The sequence below is a fragment of the Cornus florida genome, unplaced genomic scaffold, assembly GCF_030987335.1.
Source record: "Cornus florida cultivar Cherokee Brave unplaced genomic scaffold, ASM3098733v1 CherokeeBrave_3.0.0_Hap2_Chr06, whole genome shotgun sequence".
NCBI lineage: Eukaryota > Viridiplantae > Streptophyta > Magnoliopsida > Cornales > Cornaceae > Cornus > Cornus florida.
In genome coordinates this window covers 62490015-62514081 of record NW_026775576.1, presented here as the reverse complement: position 1 = coordinate 62514081, position 24067 = coordinate 62490015, and the positions used below count along the sequence as shown (strand labels likewise).

At 35.1% G+C, this 24067-nt stretch overlaps 1 protein-coding gene across 1 annotated transcript; it reads left to right on the top strand.

Moving 5' to 3' along the window:
• Window positions 1–1594: 1594 nt before the first annotated feature.
• LOC132311700 (serine/threonine protein phosphatase 2A regulatory subunit B''beta-like) lies at window positions 1595–23852 on the top strand. Its single transcript, XM_059809744.1, has 13 exons — window positions 1595–2212; window positions 9128–9370; window positions 9473–9578; window positions 9679–9778; window positions 13807–13912; window positions 14116–14206; window positions 15450–15591; window positions 16508–16655; window positions 16782–16891; window positions 20931–21087; window positions 22526–22651; window positions 22770–22920; window positions 23323–23852. The coding sequence occupies exons 1-12, from the start codon at window positions 2063–2065 to the stop codon at window positions 22908–22910; spliced, it is 1620 nt and encodes a 539-aa protein (XP_059665727.1). The 5' UTR covers window positions 1595–2062; the 3' UTR covers window positions 22911–22920; window positions 23323–23852.
• The last annotated feature ends 215 nt before the right edge of the window (window positions 23853–24067 follow it).

Sequence of the window (24067 nt, the reverse complement as noted above, 5' to 3'; positions counted from 1 at the left end):
TCTTAGGGTTCATACACCGATTATTTATTTAATTGGACGTTGGCTTGGAATTGTAAATTGTTTTTATGTTATTAAGATATTTGTATATGTTGAATAAAAACACAATATAACATTTACACCTAAAGTTTCTGTTGTCACAATGGTGTGTAAATTTGGACATAGACATGCACGTCACACATAACTTACCTGTTGTGCCATATTTTAGGTCCTCAATAGTAGATCTACACCATACTTATCGTTGATGTGGACCAATAATAAATAAATACATTTTATTTTAGTTATAAAATTAGAGATTTCTGATTTGGTAAGTGGGTATCTACCCCACCATATTTGATTTGATAATTAAAAATGACACATTTATTTATTATTGATATGGTGTAGTTCCTATTAGTGAGGACCTAAGTATTATTCAAAAGAAAATAATATTTAAACTAAAGCCATGATTCACGACATTTACATACATGAAAGTTGAATTCACGAGTCAAATCTGTAATTTTCTGGTAAATTTGGACATGCAAAATTTGGTTTGAAGAGAGCATTTTGTCTTTTTCGTAAATGTGGTAATTATGGGTCAAGATTGATCCATTTTAAAATTTTTTGAGAAGTGAAACAGAATAAATAATATGAAATTCTTATCTGAAAACCCTTTATTTATTTATTTTTTTGTACGGTTATGTAAAAATTGTTTAATGTTTTCATAGTTTTAATTTTTTTTAAAAAAAAGAAAATTTATAAAATTGAGATGAATGTGTAATAAGACAAAATTATAGAATTAAAATTGATTACTACATTTGCAAGGTGATTAATAGGTTAAGATTATTTAGACATGTGATAAAATAAAAATAAAATAGTAAATAGAATCATTCATGACGATACCACACCACATTTGGAATGATAAACCGAACCATTGAATTATGAAATCGAACCAAATCATTAGATTTAATATATTAGGAATGAATTGATGGTTTGAACAGATTTCTATGCTCTTTTAGAGCTTGTTTGATATGCGTTTTGTTTTTAATTTTTTAATTTTTGTTGGGCATGATAATAGTGAACAATAAAAAAAAAAAAAGAGTTTTAGAACAATATATTTTGTTTTGTACAATTTTTTAATTTTTGTTGGGCATGATAATAGTGAACAATAATAAAAAAAAGAGTTTTAGAACAATATATTTTGTTTTGTACAATTTCAAAACGTTTCGTGAATAGTCGATAGAAATAAAAACATCAATTTGATATTTTTAGATATTTCAACACTAATAAAAAAATTAAAAAAATTCTTAAATGACATTTTAAAACTAATCATTATATTTTTTAAACTTGCAATATTTTTTTATTAAATATGTTTTTTGTATTTTTACTTTTAAAAATCTTGTAACAAATGAACATTACCAAAGATGTTTTGTTATGTTTTGGGTTAAAATAAAACCGCAAACCAAACAGGGCCTAGTTTGGTAGTTTTCCTATATTGTTTTTTGGTCTTACTCCCTTCTAAAATGCCTCATCCAAACACAGCCTTAACAAATGTGAGCAGTAAACATATCACGTTTTTGTCACGTGACCAAGACCGTCGATAATCACAGACGTGTCCTTCGTCTTTGTGAGTTTCATTTCAGGTGTTAATTTTACAAACACTGTGCACTCTCTCTCTATCTCTCTCTCTTCAAGGGTTTCGAGGTATCGAATCTCTCAATCCTCTTCCAAATATCCTGTAAATTCGCTTCTCCCTATATCTGACAGAATTCGATTCTAGGGTTTTATCTGCCTACTCTCTCAATCCCCAATCGGTTCCGGTAGTCAGATTCGAAGCTGGATCCTCATTCGACGAAGATCTGTGACCTTTTCTAGTTTCAGAGCTTCAAATCTGTACTATCTGATCACGTTTACCATATCCTGAATTAAAAATTCAAGGCATTGACGCTCCAAGTTCGCTTGCAATGAACGAAACTGGTGTGATGTGAGATATTGTCGATTGTTTAGGTTTTGGTGATCGTAGTGGTTTCAAGATCTGAAGATTGTGTTGATTTGGTTTTGTGGGCGAGAAAATTGAATTTGGGTTGTGATGGATATGGATTACAATGGGGATGTGTTGCGTCTTGACGCTGAATTGTTGCAGCTTCCAGAGGTGTCTCCTTTGGCCATAAAAGCAAACCCTTACGTCGCTGAAAAACTGTACCAGCAATGGCTTTCTCTCCCCGAGACTGCTCCTGTGGTAATTATATCAACACCTCATTTAATTTTTTTTTTTTTTTTGGTCCCATCATATCCAATTGCATTGGTGTTCATTGTACTATGCCCTTTTTGGTTGTTTATAGAGTATCCTGGTTTCCAGTTTAACAAAAGTGTTGCTTTACATTTTTGGATTAGTTTTGTTATTATAATTTGGTCCTAGTTTAGGAAATGATATTGATAAATTTAAGAACAAATGAAATAGAAAACAAATGGTACGGCATTATCAGAAATTGTAAGAAATTCCAAGTGACCACCTTGATTACCTGGCTCATAATTTGGCTCTCTGTATGGTGCTGACTCTTCCCGAGGGCAAGCAACATAACATGAGCCCCTTTGTATTTTGCTGATCAGGTAGAAGTAAAAACCCAGTAATACTGCTGCAGTGTCCAAATAATCTGAATACCCTTTTTTTTTTTTTTTATATATATATAAATTTATTTATTTAAAATCAAGTGGGCAATGTTCAAAGCTCAACTTCAAACAAAGGGTGAGAAAACTTCAAACAGAGGGTGAGAAAAATAATCTAAAAAGCATGAATAGAAGATTTTGTTGGCAAAGGATAGGAATTACCTTTCCAATTAGAGGTGTAGCCTTTTAATTCGAGAAAAAGTGAAGACCGGAGAAAGGCAAGGAGCTTGACTTTATTCCAAAATGGACTGTAGGGGTACAAGTGAGCATTAAATGCAGCATCTTTCTTCTGCATTTGCCTAAACCAAGTAACCAAGAGTGTAGGAGGTGTAAATACTCTGGCTTAACCAACACGTTCCATTTAATAGACAAAGTGCGAAAGGTTATGGTCATTGGTTTTTGCATGTTATGTACACAAACATGGTCAAAGTTACGGGCCTTCTGACCATGAAAGGACTTGAGCCGGATAACAAGGAGCAAGTTTGGAATTTCACACGGAGTTTGTTTTGGACCTTGACTAATCTTGTTATGGTTTAATCTAGGTCTTATTTTGTGTTAAGTTTATGTTAGTATGTTGTTGGTATATTTTTATTTATTTATGCCTTCAAATGTTAAGAAGTTGAGGGTTTTTTATTTTATTTTTTTTTGGAGATTTGCTGGACATGGGCTGTGCTAATGGTCCATTTATCCTTTTTAGGTTAAGTTATGATAATGGATCTTATTTTAGATAAAGTTTTGATTTAAGGTTCATTGATCTTATTCGGGTTAAGTTCCCGATTTTAGATCATATTCCTTATAGGATCGTATGATTTGTAATGGAATCTAGTTCTAAAGCATTCTCAGTGAGGGAGTTCTTTTATTTACATTGCTAATGAATTATTTTGGCACCCGGATTGGACGTGAAAGTTCCAGTCCTCTATTGCATCAGTGATATTAGGAGAATCACAGCTCGTGATGGGCCTTGGAATGATGAACAAGTGAAAGAAAATTTTCAACTAACTGTAATGGCCTTTAAAAGTTGTCTAATTTGTCTGGTTGTTGTTATGTGAAGGCTATCTGGGTGCTTAACATGGTTGCAAAGGTTAGGTCATGCATGGTGATGCTTGACGTGGATTCTGATGATCTAATTGATGTTTTGTTTTAATTAACACGGTTGTGATGCTTAACAGAGATTTGAAGGGACTGATGACACCGTGGATGACTAAAATTCTATGAAGACAATGTTGTTGTCAAACTAAGTAGCATGAAGATACTGAAGTAGGAACAGATACCTATCTTGAAATTTTATACTCTAAACCACGGTTGGATAGCCTCTAGGAAAAGGAGGCAGCGGTCAACCATCCTTTCTCGAGATTCATATTGATCAATCGATGTTCGGGTCCAGCCACCTTCTAACATCTTGAGTTGAAAATTTTCCTCAAAGGTTTGGAATAATGATTTTTAGTAACCATCGTCTTGAAGATTTTTCATGCAATCTGATTGCATACTTCTATTTTGATCCATGTTCTAGTCCATGATGTCCATCTAAAGAACATGGAGGTGCTTGAATGGATGAGGTTGTTTTAAGCAGTCAATACATGATATGGTGCCTCTGGCCTATATGGTATGCAATCAAATGCCTCCAGTAGGAGAGAAGCCGGGCCTTGCGACATTACCGGAGGTTGAGACTGTCTTCCTTGGATTTGGTCATGCACTCCGACATATGCTAATTAAGCAAGATGAGGGTCTAATTGCTAGCACTCGATGTATAGAGTGGGAAGTATTTGGATTCCTCTCTCAATGCATGGAAATAAGGATATTTTGATGGGCCTTATAAAGCACCGCAAATCTGGGGAGATTCTCCCCGAGAAATATATATTTAAAGCTCCCTGTAGTTTGTACTTACCGTGCAGGCTTTCTCAGTCTTTGTCAGTTAGGACATGCAGATGTTGATATGAAGTTGCATACTGAGTATGTTTCTTGTGTATTTAAATCGATCTGTGATGTTGACCTGATTAAGGTTTAGGTGCGGAGGCCAGTGGACCTAACATTTATTGAAGGAGCTATTCATTTTTTTGATCCTCTAGGAAAAAAAAAAAGAAGCAAAAGGGTGGATTGATCCTAGCTCTTGGAGCAGTGCACTACCACAATTTTGTAGAGGCATGTTCTTCTGAACGGGGAGAAATGATGGGATTCAAGAGGGGACTCACATGTACATATGATACACAACTATGCAAGGCGTAGGCACAAGAGAGAAATTTTAGGGTTATCTTTTATATTTCTTTATTTTTTAGGGATATTTTAGGAATTAGGTTATTTAGTATTTATGTTATCTTTTTCATATTATTTGTCTTTTGAAAATATATATTTTATCTTTTATATTAATGTGTGAGTTTTCCTATATACAAGGCTTTTAAGAACTGGGTGGACTATGAATTCTATTTTGGAGTGATAAAAAATTGTAGGACTGTTATCCCAGTCTCTAATATGCATAGTTGTTAAAGGCGCCGAAGGCGCGCGCCTGAGGCGCAAGGCGCCTCCAGGCGCCACCTTGGCGCCTTGATTGACTTAAGGCGAGTGGTTTGGGATAGGCGCGCGCCTCTTAGACAAAGGCGCAAGGCTACAGGCGAGATGCAGGCGCGCCTGTGTGAAAAATGGGTTTTTTTTTTTTAATTATCTTGGTTGTGTTACTTGTATCTGTTTTTTATTTGTTTATTTGTTGTTTTTATTTGTTTATTACAAAATCTACACAACTTGCAAGTTAAAAAGCATAAAAAAAAAAAAGAAAAAGAAAAGAAAAGAAAGGAATAAAAGAGCAAAAGGAAAGTGGAAAGAAGAGAGTCAAGACTGAAGAGACAGAGAAGAGAGAAGTACGAGTGATCTGTGAAGCGCCGAAGACTGGATCTGCCAGATCTGCATCTGCGCCGAAGCCTGGTAAGTTATCCTTCCCTCTCTTCTTCTTCTCCTTCTTCTTCTTCTCTCCTTCTTGCTTCTTCTTCTCTTCTCAGTTCTCGGCAATTTTTTTTTTTCTCTTTTCTTCTTCTTCTTCTCTTCAGTTTTTCTTCTTCTCTCGGCTCTAGTGACTCTAGTCACTCTCTTGCTCCTTTTTATTTTTTTATTTTATTCTGCTTTGAGCCGAGTCTAGGCTCTTCTTTTTTAATTTTTTTTTCTCTATTCTTCCTTGAGCCGAGTCTAGGCTCTTCTTTTTATTTTTTTTATTTTTTTCTTCTTTGAGCCGAGTCTAGGCTCATTTTTCTTTTTCTTTTTTTTTCTTTGAGCCGAGTCTAGGCTCTTCGTTTTTATTTATTTATTTTCTCTATTCTTCTCTCTTGGCTCTTTCTAGTCTCCTCTTCTTTTATTTTTTTATTTTTTATTTTTTATTTTTTATTTTTCCTCTATTCTTCTTCTCTTGGCTCTCTCTAATTTAACTTTCCTATTTCTAATTTTGTGGATTTAATAGGATATATTCCCAATGATATATGAGTGTAACTGATATTTTTAATTTGTTGATTTAATGGATTCTAGTAATCTAGTTCGTTGATTCAACTTAATTGTGTCACAATTTATTTTGCCTCATCTTTCTAATATGCCGATAATTAGTGAATAATGATAATTAGTGAGATAATGATTTGTTGGCAGTTGGCTTACTCACCTAAATTTGTCAAAAAAAAATAATCCGAATCTCTTTACTTCATACTTTATATAGAACAATCAATGCGTTTCTGCTTTGTGCATGAAATTTCTTTAGTTGAACAGACTTGGATCATCACATCACCCATTCCTTGTAATCCCAATTGCACAGTCTCTCACACACACAACTGCAGGTCTTCATTGCATCATTAAATTAACCTTGTCACCAATATAAGATCAAGGTTGAAGGTGCATCAGTCTACACTTACCAAATTTGGTTTTTTCTGGTCTGTGCAAATACAAAACCACAGGAAAAGCAGAGTTACAAACTTACAAGAATATATATGGACAGGGGTAATGAAATTAACTAATATATATACATATTATTTTAATATTGGTTCGTAGACTTACATCTAGCAAACATGGATATCAAGGTTTTGGCATCTTTATGTTGAATATTTAACATAAGTAATTTATTTAGTTGACTTTTGCATCTTTATATATACTATTGCATCTATAATACTTTATTGGGTGGGTTTTGTTTTTTTTTTTTTCAACGTGCGCCTTGGTTCAGTCGGGCGCGCGCCTCGCCTTGCGCCTCAGGCTCCGGGAGGCATTTGCGATTTTGTGCGCCTTGAGCCTTTAACAACTATGCTAATATGTCAGAGTACGTGCTATGCCTAATAAAGATTTAGATTGGTTAATAGATTAATAGTATCTGTTTTTACATTGTAATTATTATATCTAAAAGACAGCAATATGAATCAGTTAAATACAGAGATCAGAAATAAATAAATCATGAAACCATACATGAACACATGGTTTTTACGTGGAAAACTCCAACGGGAAAAACCAACTGACCTAGTCCAGGCTAATCAAATCCACTATGAGAAAGAAGTTTACAACTAGGTGAAGAGTTTCCCAAACACTAGAAACACTAAACTCGAGACTCCAGGCACACACCTAGTTAGCTCGTTAACAGATCCGCTTACTTGATCCGCTTCTTTAACCAGTGATTTTATCTCCAATGACTAGTCGTCCAAGCTTTGATGTGTAAATGTTGTGGTTGACCAGTCTTCAAGTATTCAATGAAGCTTGTCGCTTTGGAACTCGATCACACAATAATATATGGTATTTATGAGGAACCTCGCTTGTGATTGACAACAAAGCTCTCAAACTCTCTCACAATTGTGTAGTTATTTCTTTTGTTATGCTTGTGTTTAGAGAATCCTAGAGCACCTTTTTATAGTGTTGGAGGTGTCAGAAATTGATTAGGGATGGTTTGGAAAGTTTAGAAACCTTTTAGGACTTGGAAATGCGTCTTTGATCAACTTTGGGTATTGGTTTGACTGATCGACACCTACTGGGTTTTCCTTGATCGATCAAGCTATTTTGGAGTAACTTTGATGATCCACATTCACCTTTTCAGCTAAACCTGATTGCATATACCCTTATGTTGGACACTCCATTGAGGGGTCAAACGGACTTGAAATTAGGCATATAATATATTGTTGGAAAGCTTATCAAATCTAGTTTCTGAATATAAATTTCATCATGAAATTACAAGTATTTTATTTTTGATGATTTTCTTAAAGACGCAAAGGTCAATTTCCACAATTTGAAATCCTTTCCTGAAACAATGATTTTTACCTTGTACTCAAAATATATGTTTTCTAACCAACTTTAAATTTTTCCAAATGCATTCGTAATGAAATACTCCGTAATATTCAACTTAAATTTATAATTATATTAAACTAAGTTATAATTAGCGTTAAATTAAATCCAACTTAATTCAAGTTTATCATTATTCACTCCGGATCCTATGGTTCTTAGGTCGCTTACCTTGTTTATATCGTGTAATTGATGAAGGTTGAAGCAAGATGTTGATTCAATCCTTTGGTCCAGTTTTCAATCTACAATCACAACTTTCAATATCGATGGGAACCTTCCACTGAAGTGACACCACCTATAGACCTTGTCACAAATTCCCATCTCCTTGCAATCTTTTCCTGTCTTTCTCTTTCTTTTCCCTTCTTCTTTCTTCTTTCTTCTTCTCTTCTCTTCTCTTCTTTTTTCTTTCTCTTCCTTTCTTCCCCTCATGCATCAGTCTAACTTGAATGGATATATTTTTAGTTGCATCTTGATATAAGTCGGAAGATATTATGGTGTGCGCAGGGCTTAAATTGGAAAAAAAGTGCAGAACTATAGATTCATTATCTGATGTAAATGGAAATGTCGGAAAATCTACCTTCTTCTCTTATCTTCTATTTTCTTTCTCTTCCTTTCTTCCCCTCATGCATCAGTCTACCTTGAATGAATATGTTTTCAGTTGCATCTTGATATAAGTCAGAAGATATTATGGTGTGCTCAGGGCTTAAATTGGAAAAAAGTGCAGAACTATAGATTCATTATCTGATGTAAATGGAAATGTTGGAAAATCTGCCAAATATTTCATTGCATTAATGATTTTTTCTGAATTAACATATTGGTTTCTGTTGTAAAAAAAAAAAAAAAAAAAGATTAAAAAGAAAAGAAGATGTTAATTCTGGTAGAACTTGCCTTACTAATAGTAGAAACACAACCCAGTTTGTGTCTTGCAGTGCCCTTAACCTTAACATTCATATATATTTGGTAAATAGAAAGTTTAGAAACCTGTGGCCTTGTTATTGGTAAGCTAGAACTGCTAACACCATAGCCCCGAGTTCACCACTTCCGATGGTAGGACTGTTCATGATCTAGTATTTATTGTATTTCTTTTCTTGATTTCCTTGGTTTTGGCCTCTGTGTCCACCCCCCCCCCCCCCAAAAAAAAAAAAAAAAAAAAAAGAACTCAATATTAGAAAAGCAATGAGTTATAGAGTTATCTCTGTTGGTGCAGGTGAAATCTTTGCTTAACAATGCAAAGGCAGGTGTTCCCCTGAATGTCCCTGGGACATCTTCTAGCCCAAATGCTGCCGCAATCAATTCATTGCCGTCCATGTTTCCTGCTGGCAGTGCTCCGCCACTTTCACCAAGAAGTTCATCCGGTTCTCCTCGTGTTGTGAAACAGAGGGTGGGGCCTTCAGCTCTGGGTTCTCCTCTAAAATTAATTAGTGAGCCAGTAAAGGAATTAATACCTCAGGTTCGATCAATCTCTGATGATTCCCCCTCCCCGTATGTGCTTAGCTTTTAATATTAGTATTCTTGTTTATTGGTTTTGAACTTTTGATTGGAATACTTTCAGTTTTACTTTCAAAATGGTCGTCCACCTCCGAATGAACTAAAGGAACGGTGTTTGTTTAGAATCAATCAGTTTTTCTATGGCCACTTAGATGGACTACAAATAAATGGTGAGATATACTTGAAATATATTCTCGGTATGGAAACTGATTTGTTTGTTTATTTGGAAGTCAATAGTTTAATTAATTTTATCATAATTTTTTATGTCAGAATTTAAACCAGTTACGAAGGAAATTTGCAAGCTTCCATCTTTCTTTTCTACTGCTCTATTTAGAAAGATTGATGTTGCCTGCACTGGCATTATAACCAGGTAATTACTTCTTATTTCTATCAAAATTAATAATTTATGAATGTGTCCATTTTGTATCTACATAATGGTTGATTCCATAAAATCATTACTTGTATAAAAGAAAGGTTGGTTCAAGCATCCTAGCAAATTTCATATCTGTTGACATCAATTTCGTGGATACTATAAATGGGGTAGGGGAGGAAATGGAGAGGAAAATCTAAACCTGAAGGCTGAATCAGGTGGGGCCAGGGACAGGTTCAAGGGGTATCAGCCCACCCTTGTTATATGTTTAACTTACTAAATGCCACTGTGTTAATTTACTTAATTTGTTATTCTTAAATGCCTTCTATTTAAAATCACCCTTAGGGTTTCCAGAAGCTACAATTAGTAACTCTTTTGCCCTCACATTTTGTGCAACCACACCTCAGGTTTCAACCCGCGATATCTGCATAATATGCATGTAGAATCCCCATTTCATCTTCGTGTCTGTTCTCTCTATCTCTAGATATTGATGCGCGCGCATTTATGTCGGAGGATATATAGAGTGGTGGGCCGAAGATAGATTCTGATAACATAATTGGGTTCGGTGATGGGGTAGTTCTTGACAGTGGGTTGGGGGGTCCCCTAAGTGGCTAGGGCTGGGGTTTTATCATGGTAGTTAAAATCCTGATCCAGGCGATCCTAGGATCCCAAATCGCTAAATTGATCTAGATCACATAAAGAATCGCTTGGAAGTAGGATCGCAGTAGGATCGAGTTTAGGATCGTAGAATCTTGTAGGATCTTGCGATCCTACTGAATCGTGTTGTTTTGCTCATTTCTTGGATTTATTTGGGCTTACAATCCATTCTTGGCAAAGAATTTAAGATTTTTAAGGATAATGTCCCAACACTTCAGTCTAATTTTATTTTTTATAAAAAAAAAGCGGAAACCCAACTTCAAAGGTAAACACGATGCAACTCTGAACTTCAAAAGTATGACTCGAAACTTTAAAAAATTTCTCTATTTTGCCCAAAACCTCTTGATTTTTATATTTTTTTCCATCTTTTTTAAAACAAAAAAAAATGAAGGCTCAGTTTCTCCGCCTATTATTTGCCCATTCTGCACAAAAAGAGAGGGACTTTGTTTTTAACCCTTTATTCTCTCTCTGTCTCTCTCTCTCTCTCTGTTTTGTTCTTCTTCTTAATCAAAAAATAGTCTTTCCAACATAATTGTTTAGATAATCAGGCAACTATATTGTTCTACTCTGTATATTTCTGTGTTTCTTTTCTCTCTCTTTGTTTAGGCTTTGCCTTAATTGCTCTTCTTTACTCTATTTATTTGTTCCATTTTTTCTCTTTGTTTAGGCTTTGCCTTAATTGCTTCTATGAAATTCTGCTTAGGTTGTTACGTTGACGTTCTTGCATAGAGGAAATCAAGAAATTGGTTTAAGTGTGTGTCACGCTTGCTCTCTTAGGTTCTTTTAATGTTAATTGATATTTGCGAGAATGTTGATGATATTGTGTTTTGCCTTATTTACTATTTATTTGAAAATAATTTTATTTAGAAAGTTGATTTATGTTATTTTTGTACTAGTGTTAAAGAACCTCCATCGATCCTACGTTGAATTCTGATCCTGATTACCTTGGGTTTTTATCCCTCTACAGCGGTGCAACTTGTAAACGAAGGGAGAACGAATAGGTTAAAATGGTTATCATTGCAGTTTTGCCCCCCAAATTTTTATATTTCTTCAAAATACCTAAAAATAATACTTATTCTTAAATTTGCCCAATATCTTATGTTCTCTTTCAAATTTGCCTTTAATCTTAGTTCATCATTTTAAACTCCTATAACAATTGTGTCAAGGATTCTTTGACATATTATCCATGTCCACATATGATGCGTATCCCAAACTTTGACAATCAGAAGGACCTGACACCTAGACATGCACCCATGTCCAACCATAACCGAGCCCAGTAAACATCGCTATAAACTTATATGAGAGTAAAAGTGCTCCGGTCAGTACTTTTTGAACTTAGTGGTCTGAAACTTGCATGACCTAGATGTTATGGATATTATATCCAGCATCAGTGCCACATATCTTGAGTTAGATAATGTTTCAAGCCCCTTCTGAGGCCTCATTGAATGTGTTGAGATATCATTTTAAAATTAAAATAAACAACTAAATGGCCGAGGAACATACTTTATTTTCATCATTTTATGCAAGTTCCGCAGCAAGAATAAAATTCTCATGTTGTAGAACAGGTCATTTATTTATTTATTGATTTTGGTGACGGAGTGTCTAATATCTTTGGATGCCTGCAATCACCCCCAAACCACGGGTATCAGTAAACTCATCGTAATGAGGCTTGACGCCCCAAAGATCTCAATTTATGCCATCTTCTACCCTGTGGGGGTTAGAGAGAGAGAGAGAGAGAGAGAGAGAGATGAGTACATTTAGGATCTGAAATCTTTCGACTGTTATGCCTGGAACCAGATGCCCTGAATTTGTCAAGCTGATGACCACAAAAGTGTCTCCCTCAATCAAAATATTAGACAATCCCATTTCGTATGCCCTCTTAAGCGTTCTAGAGGAGCAAGGAGTTAAGTTTTGATGGCAAAATCTGTCCCAGCTGGCCTTGAGAAATGAAATGAATATTATATCATGCTCTATAAATGTGTTTCCAATGTCAAGCTGACTTGGATTCTGATGGGAACAACTATCAAAGTTAAATTTGATGCTTTCTACATTAGGAGGGGACCAAAACTTTTATTTCTTCATTAGAAAACTAATGGAAGAGCGGATCGGTTCCAATCACTAAAGATGATTCCCAGTGGGACTCGTTCAAATTCTTTAGTAACTGATACCAAAATAGACAGCTAATGAAACAACCTTCTCTTGCAACATATCAACTAACAATTACTTCTCCTGAAAGATTCTAACATTTGTTTCGAGGCAGACAATAGCTAGAAATGCAAAATTCCACAAAACAATCATATTGCTCTGCTAACTAAACCCACAAAAATATATTACCAATACAAAAGGGATGTCGTGGAGGCAATTAACCAATACCTGCAATAGCAAATTATTATACTAGGTTAGTGAAGCAGAACACTAGTAATGCTGCATGGTAAGGATGGATGAGAAAGATGATCAAGATTATAGTTTAGTTTTTTTCCTTGCCCTTTATTGTAGAATGACCACATGATCTTATATAAATGATTTTACACATGGTATATAAATGCACTTGATGGACACATGATCTTACATAACTTGTGGCATGCTTGAGTAAGATGATGAACTTTATGAACACATGATCTTACCGAACTTGTGACATGCTTGATTAAAATGATGCACTTTATGACAGTAGGGGGCGCTAATGGGAGAAGAGTATGAATTATTCTGAATGAATATGCAAGGAGCTGTTTCATTATTACTTGTGTATTTTAGATCCTGATTATAATTGCTTGTCTATCCATTGGATGGTGTCCTTAAACATGCATTTGAAGGAAATCTAGTGAATAAATAATGTAATGGTTTTTTACCGTTCATAGTCACTCCTTATCTTCATGTTTCTGGGGACCAAATAATGTTATATTTTTCTTAATTCCAATACTTACATAAAATAGTTATGTACTTCATGCCTTCATCCTGTTTTTGCGTTTTAGCTATCTGCACTTATAGGACAATGACATGGTTGTTGGTATCTTGCATGGCATCTTCAGAGAAAAAAGTTAAATATATATGGGTGTGGGTTCTGAAAACGTCATTCAAAAACATACATGTAACTGTAGCATAATAATCATTTTTTGACATTCTGTTATCTGCCTAACACTGTTGAATTAGACTTCAGCTTTCATTTGGTATTCAGTAACTTCCCCCTCCCTCTCATTGTTAGTATGAAAATTCTGTTCATATTCACTGTATCTGGACTGTATTTTTATTATTGTTGAAGCTGGGTTGCTATATGTGGAACAACATAAGCTGTTCCTGGTTGTATTCTGTTGACTGGTATTGCATTTCCTAGTTGTATGTATTTTTTCTCACTTTGTTTACTAACATGCCTGTAGGGATGCATTTGTTGATTATTGGGTCCATGGCAACATGTTGACAAAGGATGTAGCTACCCAAATATTTACAATCTTAAAACAGCCAGATTCTAGATACCTCAGTCAGGTGGCTTTCAATCATGTTTTGTGTTTGTTGTTTCTTGTCTAAGCTACTTGTAGTTTCTTTAAAGATTAGTTTAAATTGGGTTCTCGTTGTGTGGCTACAAAACTGTCAGAAGTATCTTCATATATGCTGAACTATAGTTCTGTCAACAGGTAGCTAATCTTTTTCATCTCTGTTGTTTTATATGTTTGTTGGCTTGACGATAGGATGACTTCAAAGCCGTGCTTCGAGAACTTTTGGCAACTCACCCGGGGTTGGAGTTCTTACAAAGCACACCTGAATTTCAAGAAAGATATGGTATGTTACGCAGTTGGTAAATCTGTTTATTATTGACTCAATTTGATATTATGATTGTGTTTGTTACTTTCATTTTGCTACCATAAAACTCCAGATACTTGATGTCTGTTTATGTTTTTAAGGAAAAACTATTGAGCACATGGGTTATCGAGTTTCATTCTGATAGGACTACTATACATTGTAACACAGGAAAAAATATGTTGCAATGTCTGAGTTAGTTCCTTAGAATGCAATACTGCTGCTGGGTTGCAGTTTCTTTTGATTTCTGGCTAACTTGTTAAACTAGATTAAACTGGGTCACTACCCAAGATTCTTGTCCCCAGTCTGGGGTTTAGATTTTATGGTTTTGGATTAATTATTTTTAAAGACACCGTTGAGTTGATTCGATTATAGAAATCTTGTTAAGACAAATAACCAACCAAAGATAGAGGGCTTTTATCCAAACTTTACTGGAGTGAGAATTAGGCTTCTGATCCTTTCAACTCATCAAGGGGTCTGGTGTTGACTTCAGGGTTTTAGATGTACCACAATGAAAAGGGTTTTATTGATTTAGATGTACCACAGGGATCAGGGCTTTAAGATGTACCATATATAAACAAAAATTAATAAGCACCTCATGGACGTTAAAATTTCCCACGAATATTCTTCATTAAAATTGGTCCTTTTTGGTGCAATGAATCAGCATCACTGTTGTCTATTGTTCCAGTGATTCATCCTTATGGTTAGAAAATTGGTGGTGCCATAGATCTGTCGTATAGTTTGCATATCTATAGCTTCACAGTGAATTTAAACTGGGTCAGGTAATGATTATGGAAATATCATGACATACAAAAATCTCTTCAGCCCTTCTCCTTGCAGCACCTTTACTATAATACCTGTACATGATAATTCTTAAATTTTCTTACTCCCCACTTACCCTGAATATGTTAATGTAACATATAGCCATATTCTCCTTTAGCTTCCAATGATGAATTCAATTGAGGTAGTTTTCATGCTGCTTTCATTTTTGAATTTTGTTGTATGCATGGTATTTTCCTTGGCTATGCAACATCCTAATCTGTTGCTTGCATGAGCCAGGAAACGAGTGTTGTATTTGGTTGATAGCAAGCATAGATGCGTTTACTGACTTTGTGCGGCTTAATTGTCATCAAGTTTAGATTGTTTTTCACAATTCCTAGTGCCAATAAAGATGTCATATTCGATTGATGAATTTTTAACATTTAATTTTGTTGAAACTGGCCAGCTGAAACTGTAATATACAGAATATTTTACTACGTGAATAGATTGGGTAATGGTCGTCTTACGCTCAAGGAGTTGAAACGTGGCGACTTGATTACTGCAATGCAACATGCAGATGAAGAAGAGGACATCAACAAAGTTTTGAGGTAGAGATAGCAGCTAAAAGATTGTCTTAATTGTTCATACTTTTTGGTTTCTCTATTGAATGTATATAGCTGGAAGCTTGGCAAGGCTCCTAACTGCTCCTATCAATTATGAAATGCTCATAAGTCGTCTTTAGTTTGTGTTGTTCTTTAACTCTCGTTATCAGTTGGTAAGCTATGCTGGCCCAGCTATAATATTTTTCTTGCAACAGTTGATTACTTTACCTGTATCTTAAATGGGCAAATTACATTGACTTCCCATTGACATTTCTCATGATTTTACTCACCTTCCCTTTGTCTTTAGGGATGACACCGACCTTCCCCATCAGTCGGTGTAGTTGAATGTCATTGTCAGAGCGTGTTATTTTACTTTTTACCCCCCAATTTTCAATATATTTTCCAGTTGACAAGTCAATTTATGGTAACCAAAATGGTATTTGAGATTTCTATTTGAAGCATCGGCAACTTTTGTCATTAACCAATGCTGACCCTTAACAAAATTTGTCATAAACGTTTAGGGAGATTGTTGTATTTTACTCATTTTAAATTCCTCATGAAAGATTGATTTTATTTTTGTTGTGCATATTAGTCTTAATTTTTTGATGCTTCACTGAAGTTGTTTTGGATGATATCAGAAATTTCTTCCATTCATTTAACAATATGTATAGTTTGTGCTTAATTAATAAATACTTTGTAATGGGAGATAGGAGTTATTCTCTTGATCATTTTATGGAGTTTTGTACACCTCATTTGGGTTGTTCCTGCAATTGTTGCACCCTTAGTGGTTTCTTTGTAAGAAAAAAGAGAACATTTATTTTCTTTGCATTGCATGCTTTTCCTATTTGATATTATTTTTTTATCACCATTTTGTTTTATATATTTATAGATATATCTTCTTGTACTTCAAAATTTTCTTCAGGTACTTTTCTTATGAACACTTCTATGTGATATACTGCAAGTTCTGGGAGCTGGATACGGATCATGATTTCTTGATCGACAAAGAGAATCTTATCAGATATGGTAACCATGCGCTTACTTACAGGATTGTTGATAGGATATTTTCCCAGGTTTGTGTCATTCAGATATTGCTTTTGTTCCTCAGAGGCCTAAGTAGCTGCTTTATACAAAAATAACAATACTTTGCTAGTGAACTCTCTTTTCTTCTACTTATTTTTGCTTTGATATCGTCTTAGGTTCCAAGAAAGTTTACCAGCAAGGTTGAGGGTAAGATGGGATATGAAGATTTTGTTTACTTCATACTGTCAGAGGAGGATAAATCATCTGAGCCTAGTCTTGAGTATTGGTACGTTTGCACCTTTTATTTGACAACATAGGGATACTATAGTAATCTCTGTGCAATATTTATTCTGGTAGCTGATAAATCATGTTCTCAGTGCATGATTCTTGAGCTAACTTTGAAGGCAACTTGACAATGCTAAGCTGAAGGCATTTTTGAATAATTACTGTGTTTGTTTTTTAGATTGTTAAATCTAGTTCTCTTCTTTGCAACAAGATTTTATGTTGAATGATTAAGATATAATGCGTTTGGAGAGTAGATGTCAACAACTCCCAGCTTGCTGCAGATAGAATCGATGGCATGTATTGGAAGAGTCTTAGTAAAGATATTTGCTTATTTATTACCAGACGATACAGACAAAGTCACAATTTCTTTGCAAGTCACCTTAGAACGAATGAAATGACAATCAACCTCAATATGTTTGGTTCACTCATGAAAAACCCGTTACTGTCACTGTGAATAGTTGCCTGGTTATCACAATCTGGTCTTGAATTAAAAACCCAAACTCTTGTAATAGAGTTCCCAGCCTAGTTAGTTCACATGAAGTATGAGCCATTGCATGGTACTTAACTTTAGCACTGGACCGTGTCACATCCGGCTGCTTCTTACTTTTCCAAATTACTAGATTACCTCCTATAAAAGTACAGTAACCAGTTGTTGACTGTCAGTCTAAAGGAGAACCTGCCCAATCAGCATCAATGTTACCCTCGATACGCAAACTGATAGAGAAGACCACGAACCAGAGCTCCTTTGAGATACTTAAAAATCCCTATAACCGCGTCCATGCGAGGGACTCATGGGCTGACCATATATTGACTCACAACATTGATTGCATAGGCAATATCTGGACGAGTAATGGTTACGTAAATCAGCTTTTCTGTAAGTCAAGTCACCAACATCAGACAATAGCTTCAGGATTAGTCTCCATGTGTGTTTCTGCAGGTTTAGAGCTAAAGATAAATCTGTATCCCTTTGAGATATCAAGAGTATATTTTTTCTTAGATAAAGAGATGCCTTTCTTTGATCTCTCAACCTCAATACCAAGAAAATAACGGAGCTTGCCCAAATATTTAGTGAGGAAATTCGAACCTAAATGATGAATCAAGGTTTGAATACCCTTCTTGTCATTCCCAGTAATGACGACATCATCCACATACCACCAAAATCACAATGCCACACTGTCTTTCTAAAGAAAACTGAATGATCAGCTTGACTTCTAGTCATGTCATGAGCAACACTACCTTGCTAGATTTATCAAGCCATACACGAGTTGACTGGTTGAGTCCATAAAATAGACTACCTGAGTTGACAAACACACTCCTCCTTGGACTCAAACCAAGGAGGTTGAACCATGTATACTGTTGTGGCAAGATTACCGTGAAGAAAAGCATTTTTGACATCAAGTTGATGAAGAGGTCAGTCAAGATTGGCATTAAAAGCAAGAGAGATAATTATGCAAATAGAGTGTAGCTTAGCCAAAGGAGAGAGTCTCGGTATAGTTAATACCACAGGTCAGAGTGAAACCCTTAACAACTAGGTCAGCCTTTATACGATCAACAGTGCCATCAGGATTTTTCATTGTGAAAACCCAACGACAACTGTTGTAAAGCATAAAATGTATGTGAAGAGTAATTAAACGAGAAAAATACAAAGATATTACGCGGTTCAGCCACTAGGGCCTACATCCATGGCACAAAGAGCCCAAAGGGCTACGTCAGTTTTATGGTACTCTCTCAATTCTTATACAATACAATGGTGGAGGCTCCTTTGTACAGGAGAAGAAATTATGAGAATGTAAAGAGAGAGAAAATAGGAAACAAGGAAGATTTTCCTCCACTCATTTCTCTATTAAATATTCAATAACAACCAACAACACTTTGGAGGTAGATCCCAAGTATGTTTATGTGATGTTTTGGCCTGGATTTGGATTTGGGGGCTGAAAATTGTAATCTCCTGTTTTTCGCGCAGTGAAATTTTTCGCCGGATCTCCATCGTGGACATAGATACACCTTGTGTCAAATCACGCTAAATCGTTGTGTTCTTTGTGTGGCGTGTAGACAAGAAGTATGCAAGATAGCAACCAAATCGGAAAGAAAGTAGAAAAATCCCCCAAAACTTTGAAAACAGAATCTATAGGCTTATGACATCTCTCTCATCCATAAACATTGAGAAAATAACTCTGAAAATACTCTCATGTTCATTCTCATGGACCACATGATATGACGCCAACCTTTTTCTAGGAACTCTTATTAGCTCTAGGAACTCCTATTAGCTAATATATAACACTAAGCTTTCTCTAGGAACTCTTATTAGCTCATTTATATTCTCACAGTGTAGGCCCCGGCACCCCCAAGGCACACTAATTTAAAATTTTAATTGATAATAGTCTGCTTTCAACATGGGGGGTACCTGCTGTCTTATGAACTGATATTTTTATGCTTGGTCAGTACGATAGAATATCCCATAAATAATTAATTTGTTTTTCTTAATTATTGTCTTAATTGTGAATTTGTGATGGAAGCCCGTGATGATAGCTAGTCTTCCAAATCCAGATTCCACAGGCCCCTAGAGAAGTCATACTTCAAGTTATGTATTCTTCCCTATCTTCTTCATCACAGAATGAATTTGTCCCTGCCCAAAATTCTCTCAAGTCCTGTAAGTCCAGGAACAAATTAGCCTTTAGCTGAAAGTACCCACGGCAACCCATGAACAGTATTCTTATACAAAAGCACCCTATTTAAGACCACTATGTGAACCAGTTAGGAAGAGTGACATGGTTCACATTGATAAAGAAAGATATGGTAATTTGTGGTTCAGTTGAAGTTATGGCCTTAGATGGAGCGGAATGGAAAATGAGATTCAAGTAGCTGACTCCAAGTAGTTGGAAAAAGGCTTCACTGAGTTGAGTTGAGTGCAAAAGCACCTTATCTAGTAATATAGATACAATTCTGAAAAATAATCAATCTTAAATACCTAGAGAAGTCGGAGCAGGTACGGTTGGGAGTGTCTATGTGATGAATAAGAAAGGTTATTAGGACTGGGATCTTACTATGGATTGATTTTTGGGGTCCATAGGATCAGATCAAGAATTATAAGATCCTACAAAGTGAGGGCAAAATACAAAAACTATATGCATTACTAAGGAATTCTTAAAATAATTAGACAAGCATAAACTATAAGTATAAAATTATATATATGATTATAAACATATGGAACATGCACGTTTGCAAAGGTTCATGAAGTGAATCTGATAATGTAGTTCACAAGGTAGAAGTACCCTAACACCATGCAATTTACAAGCAGCGTGTACATGAGAAGGCCAAAATTTAAATCCTTCCATTCTCATGTTTACCTTACAAAAATTTATGTCCTATAAGACCAAAATTACTCCTTTAATGAAACAAACCAAGCGAATTCTTTAACACAACCTACCACTTACACATACTATAAATAAATAACATTGTTTATAAAAGGCTTAAAATCAGTGTACTTTGCAATTAGTTTCAAATACTATAAAGAAAAGAAACAAATTATCAGATTTTTGAATGATCCTCAACGATCTTATGGGGTGATTCTACTACGATCCTTTGGTGATGGCCATCTTGAAGGATCATATGGCGATTCTGTCAAAATCCTACCCTCTGGCGATTTTTTATACGATCTGGATCAATTTTTTAATATGAATAGTAGGATCGTGAGGATTGCAATTTTGATAACCATGCAATAGGAAGGGTTGTTTATCTCATCAACGTATATTTTAAAGATATTTGCATACATGAACTCCTTTAGTTTATTATGCTGTATAATTGTGGAACTATCTATCTTTTTAGCGATTTCTGCTACATGCTTCCTATTTATAGAGAGATTTAACTTGAACAATATCTTCAAAGATGATGGCACCTTTAATAATGAGTCATCAAAGAGGATTGTTGAAAATTAATGAACTTATTATTGAAATCATTCACAACCTTTTTGGTTTATATTTATGTAGTATGTTGTGTAGTCAACTAGATCTGTTACCTGTGTCATTGTATTTCCCGATCAGGTTTAAGTGCATAGATTTGGATGGAAACGGCGTCTTGACAAGAAATGAAATGCAATTTTTCTATGAGGAGCAATTGCATCGAATGGAATGCATGGCCCAAGAACCTGTGCTGTTTGAGGATATTTTGTGTCAAATCGTTGACATGATTAATCCAGAGGTTAATCTATTTTATCTTTTACAATTGTTAATTTTTTATTATTATAAGTGGTTTCATCATTTTTTGAGTGTTTCAGGTGAGTGAGGAAATAGTTTTGAGGGTCGCGAGCGAAAAACACCCCTATGGTATGCATATAGAGTGTATAACCCCCCTATATGTTTTGAAAAATCCATAAAATTCAATTTTTGAGCAAACAAGTACCTGAATGCTGAAAAGACTAAAGTTTCCCTCTATAACTGAATAAAAAAAAAGAGTGAAAAAATAATTAAATGTGAAATGACTAAAGTGTCCCTTTTTTTTTTTTCCCTCCTTATATACAAGGACATTATTGGAAGAGAAAAGAGTATTTTCAGAATTTTATATCTTAAAAAGGTCATGTGCAATGCACATGACTAAATTTGTAACCAAATAGTGACCTCAAGGCCTTCTTTGATCATTTTTTCAAAGTTAACGCACTTATATACTTAAAAAAAACCTTAGGGGTGAGATTTGCCCAAAATTTAAACATTAGGGGTGTTTTTCTCACTTTGCCCTAGTTTTGAGGATGACTTCTAATGGCCACTAGGCCCCCTACTATCAAATTTTACGACCTTCTGGCTTACACACACACACACATATTATTGTTCACAATTTCTAGCAATCACCTGCCATATTACCCAGAAACTATTTAATGTTTCTTATAAAATACTGAATTGAAATCAACAAAACCTTTTCCCAACTATTTGGGGTTGGCTATATGAATCTGTTTTATGCTCCCATTTATGGTCATAATTTTAGTAAAACCATACTTTTATTGATTTTGATATTCCCTCTCTTAGCTTTACCCTCAATATGAATCATGGTGCTCTCTCTCCTTAGTTTTTGTTACACGGGACCAGAACATCTTAGTTAATTTTTTCTAATTTTTTCTCCAATGAGTGCTAAAATAAGATGGTAAATTTGTTTTCAGTGGTGCAATTCCAAAAATTCTCAAATTATGTTTAAGGAAGGGATTTTTGTAGAGTGAGTGTCCTATGACACGTTTTTCTTTTTAGAAAGTTAAATAGGGATGGATGTAGAGATGACTATTTACCTACTTGATATCTTGTGATTTTCTTTCTTTGTACTTTACCTGAATGCTGGTGATGCCTGCATGTCTTTGAGATCACTTTAAGTCTACGATGAGAAGAAAATTGTACCATACACTGGTATTATAAGTAGGAGCATGTAGCATCAACTGAACTCATGCGGTCATCAGAAGCCTTTATTCATTAAAAATATTACCCCAAACAAATCTTTAGTTGAAAATAGGCATGACGGAAGACGATGTTCAAGCTCAAAGTAATTTGAACCCGTGCATTTGGTATTTTCACTAACATGCCTTATCAGCTAAGTTAGCTGGCATCTTCTATTGATAATATTGATATGTGACATTTCAAGTACATTTTCTTGCTTGCAGACTGAGAACTATTTTACGCTACGTGACTTGAAAGGTAGTAAACTTTCGGGCAGCGTCTTCAATATCCTCTTTAACCTTAATAAGTTCATGGCCTTTGAAACTCGTGATCCTTTCCTAATTCGTCAGGTATGCAATGCATTTATGTTTATTCTTAGCAATTATTTTATCACACTTTAAGATATTATGTTTGCAGAACTGTTAGTCAGTGTTGGTAACGATCACAATGCTGTTTGATTGAGTACAGGAGCGCGAGAATCCCACCTTGACAGAGTGGGATCGCTTTGCACACAGGGAATATATTAGGCTTTCAATGGAAGAAGATGCTGAAGATGCCTCCAATGGAAGTGCAGATGTTTGGGATGAATCACTTGAGGCTCCCTTTTGAGTTGTAACAGGTGAGCTACTAGTTTCTGAAGGAAGCGTATTGTGAAAATGAATTTAATTCTAAGCATCGCTGGTTTCATTTGATTAAATTAGTTAAAAGAAATGCGAGATGGTAGAGTTTCGAATGGTTGGGTCCATGCTAACTAATAAGAGTGACAAAAAATTTAGCAGAACAGATGAGTCTGACGATGTCAGGATGACCAAATGATTTAGATCATTTGATTCTCCGTGATTACTTTAGGTGTTAAAATGTTGCGGGGAAAACTAAGGATCTGCAAAGCGGATGCTTAATTTATTTTGGAGTGCAGTTTGAATGGCTAACTTCAATCCTACATAACATATTACTGCTCCTTTTGTTAATCCTTACAGAAACGTCTCACTTGTTTTGTTTCTGGATTCGTCTTTAATTACAGGTGTTTATTGAGAAGCTTTAAATTCTTACGTCAAGCTGGCGACTAAATGGGAAAAACAGCAATTTCACCGGATGAGTCAGCAGGCCCCTTCAATCCCACCAAAGATATTCTTGGGTTGGCCTAGTTAGATGTTTATTTGATGTGAACAGTGTTCTGGCCGAGAAAAAGCCGTGTTGAATGGAAGCCTCTAATTAGACGTTGGCCAAAGAGCGAGCTAATCGGTTGACAAGAAATTAATCAAACAGTTTACAGCAGTTCACAATGTTAGAGCCTTTGCTTTTTGTTAGATGTAAGATATCATTTTTGTTGATTTTCTTTTTTGGGAGTTTTAAGTTGGTCTCCAGTGCTTCTATTCTGAATGAGGGTAGATGTGGTGAGTGCTGAGCTGCTGCTGCTGCTGCTTCTGTTTTCTTTTTTCTTTCCTTCTTTTTTCTTTTTTTCTTTTTTGCTTCTTTAATTCTTTGCAATTCTGACTTGAATAGTGACCTCTTAATTTCATGATAGTGATCTATGCTGGATTTATCTTGTGAGAGGGAGTTTTATACATCTACAATCTTCAATTCCTTATCATTTAACCATTCGAGTTGTTGCCTAAGCTTTTACAAGAACTGGATTATTAAGATGAATGACAATGAGGTACGAAAAAGAAGATGAATTTTGGAGACAACAAACTACGAAAGATCAACTATAATCAAGATCTTGTTGACCTTCCTTGATTAGTAACACCCTTTAATTGTTGGGAACC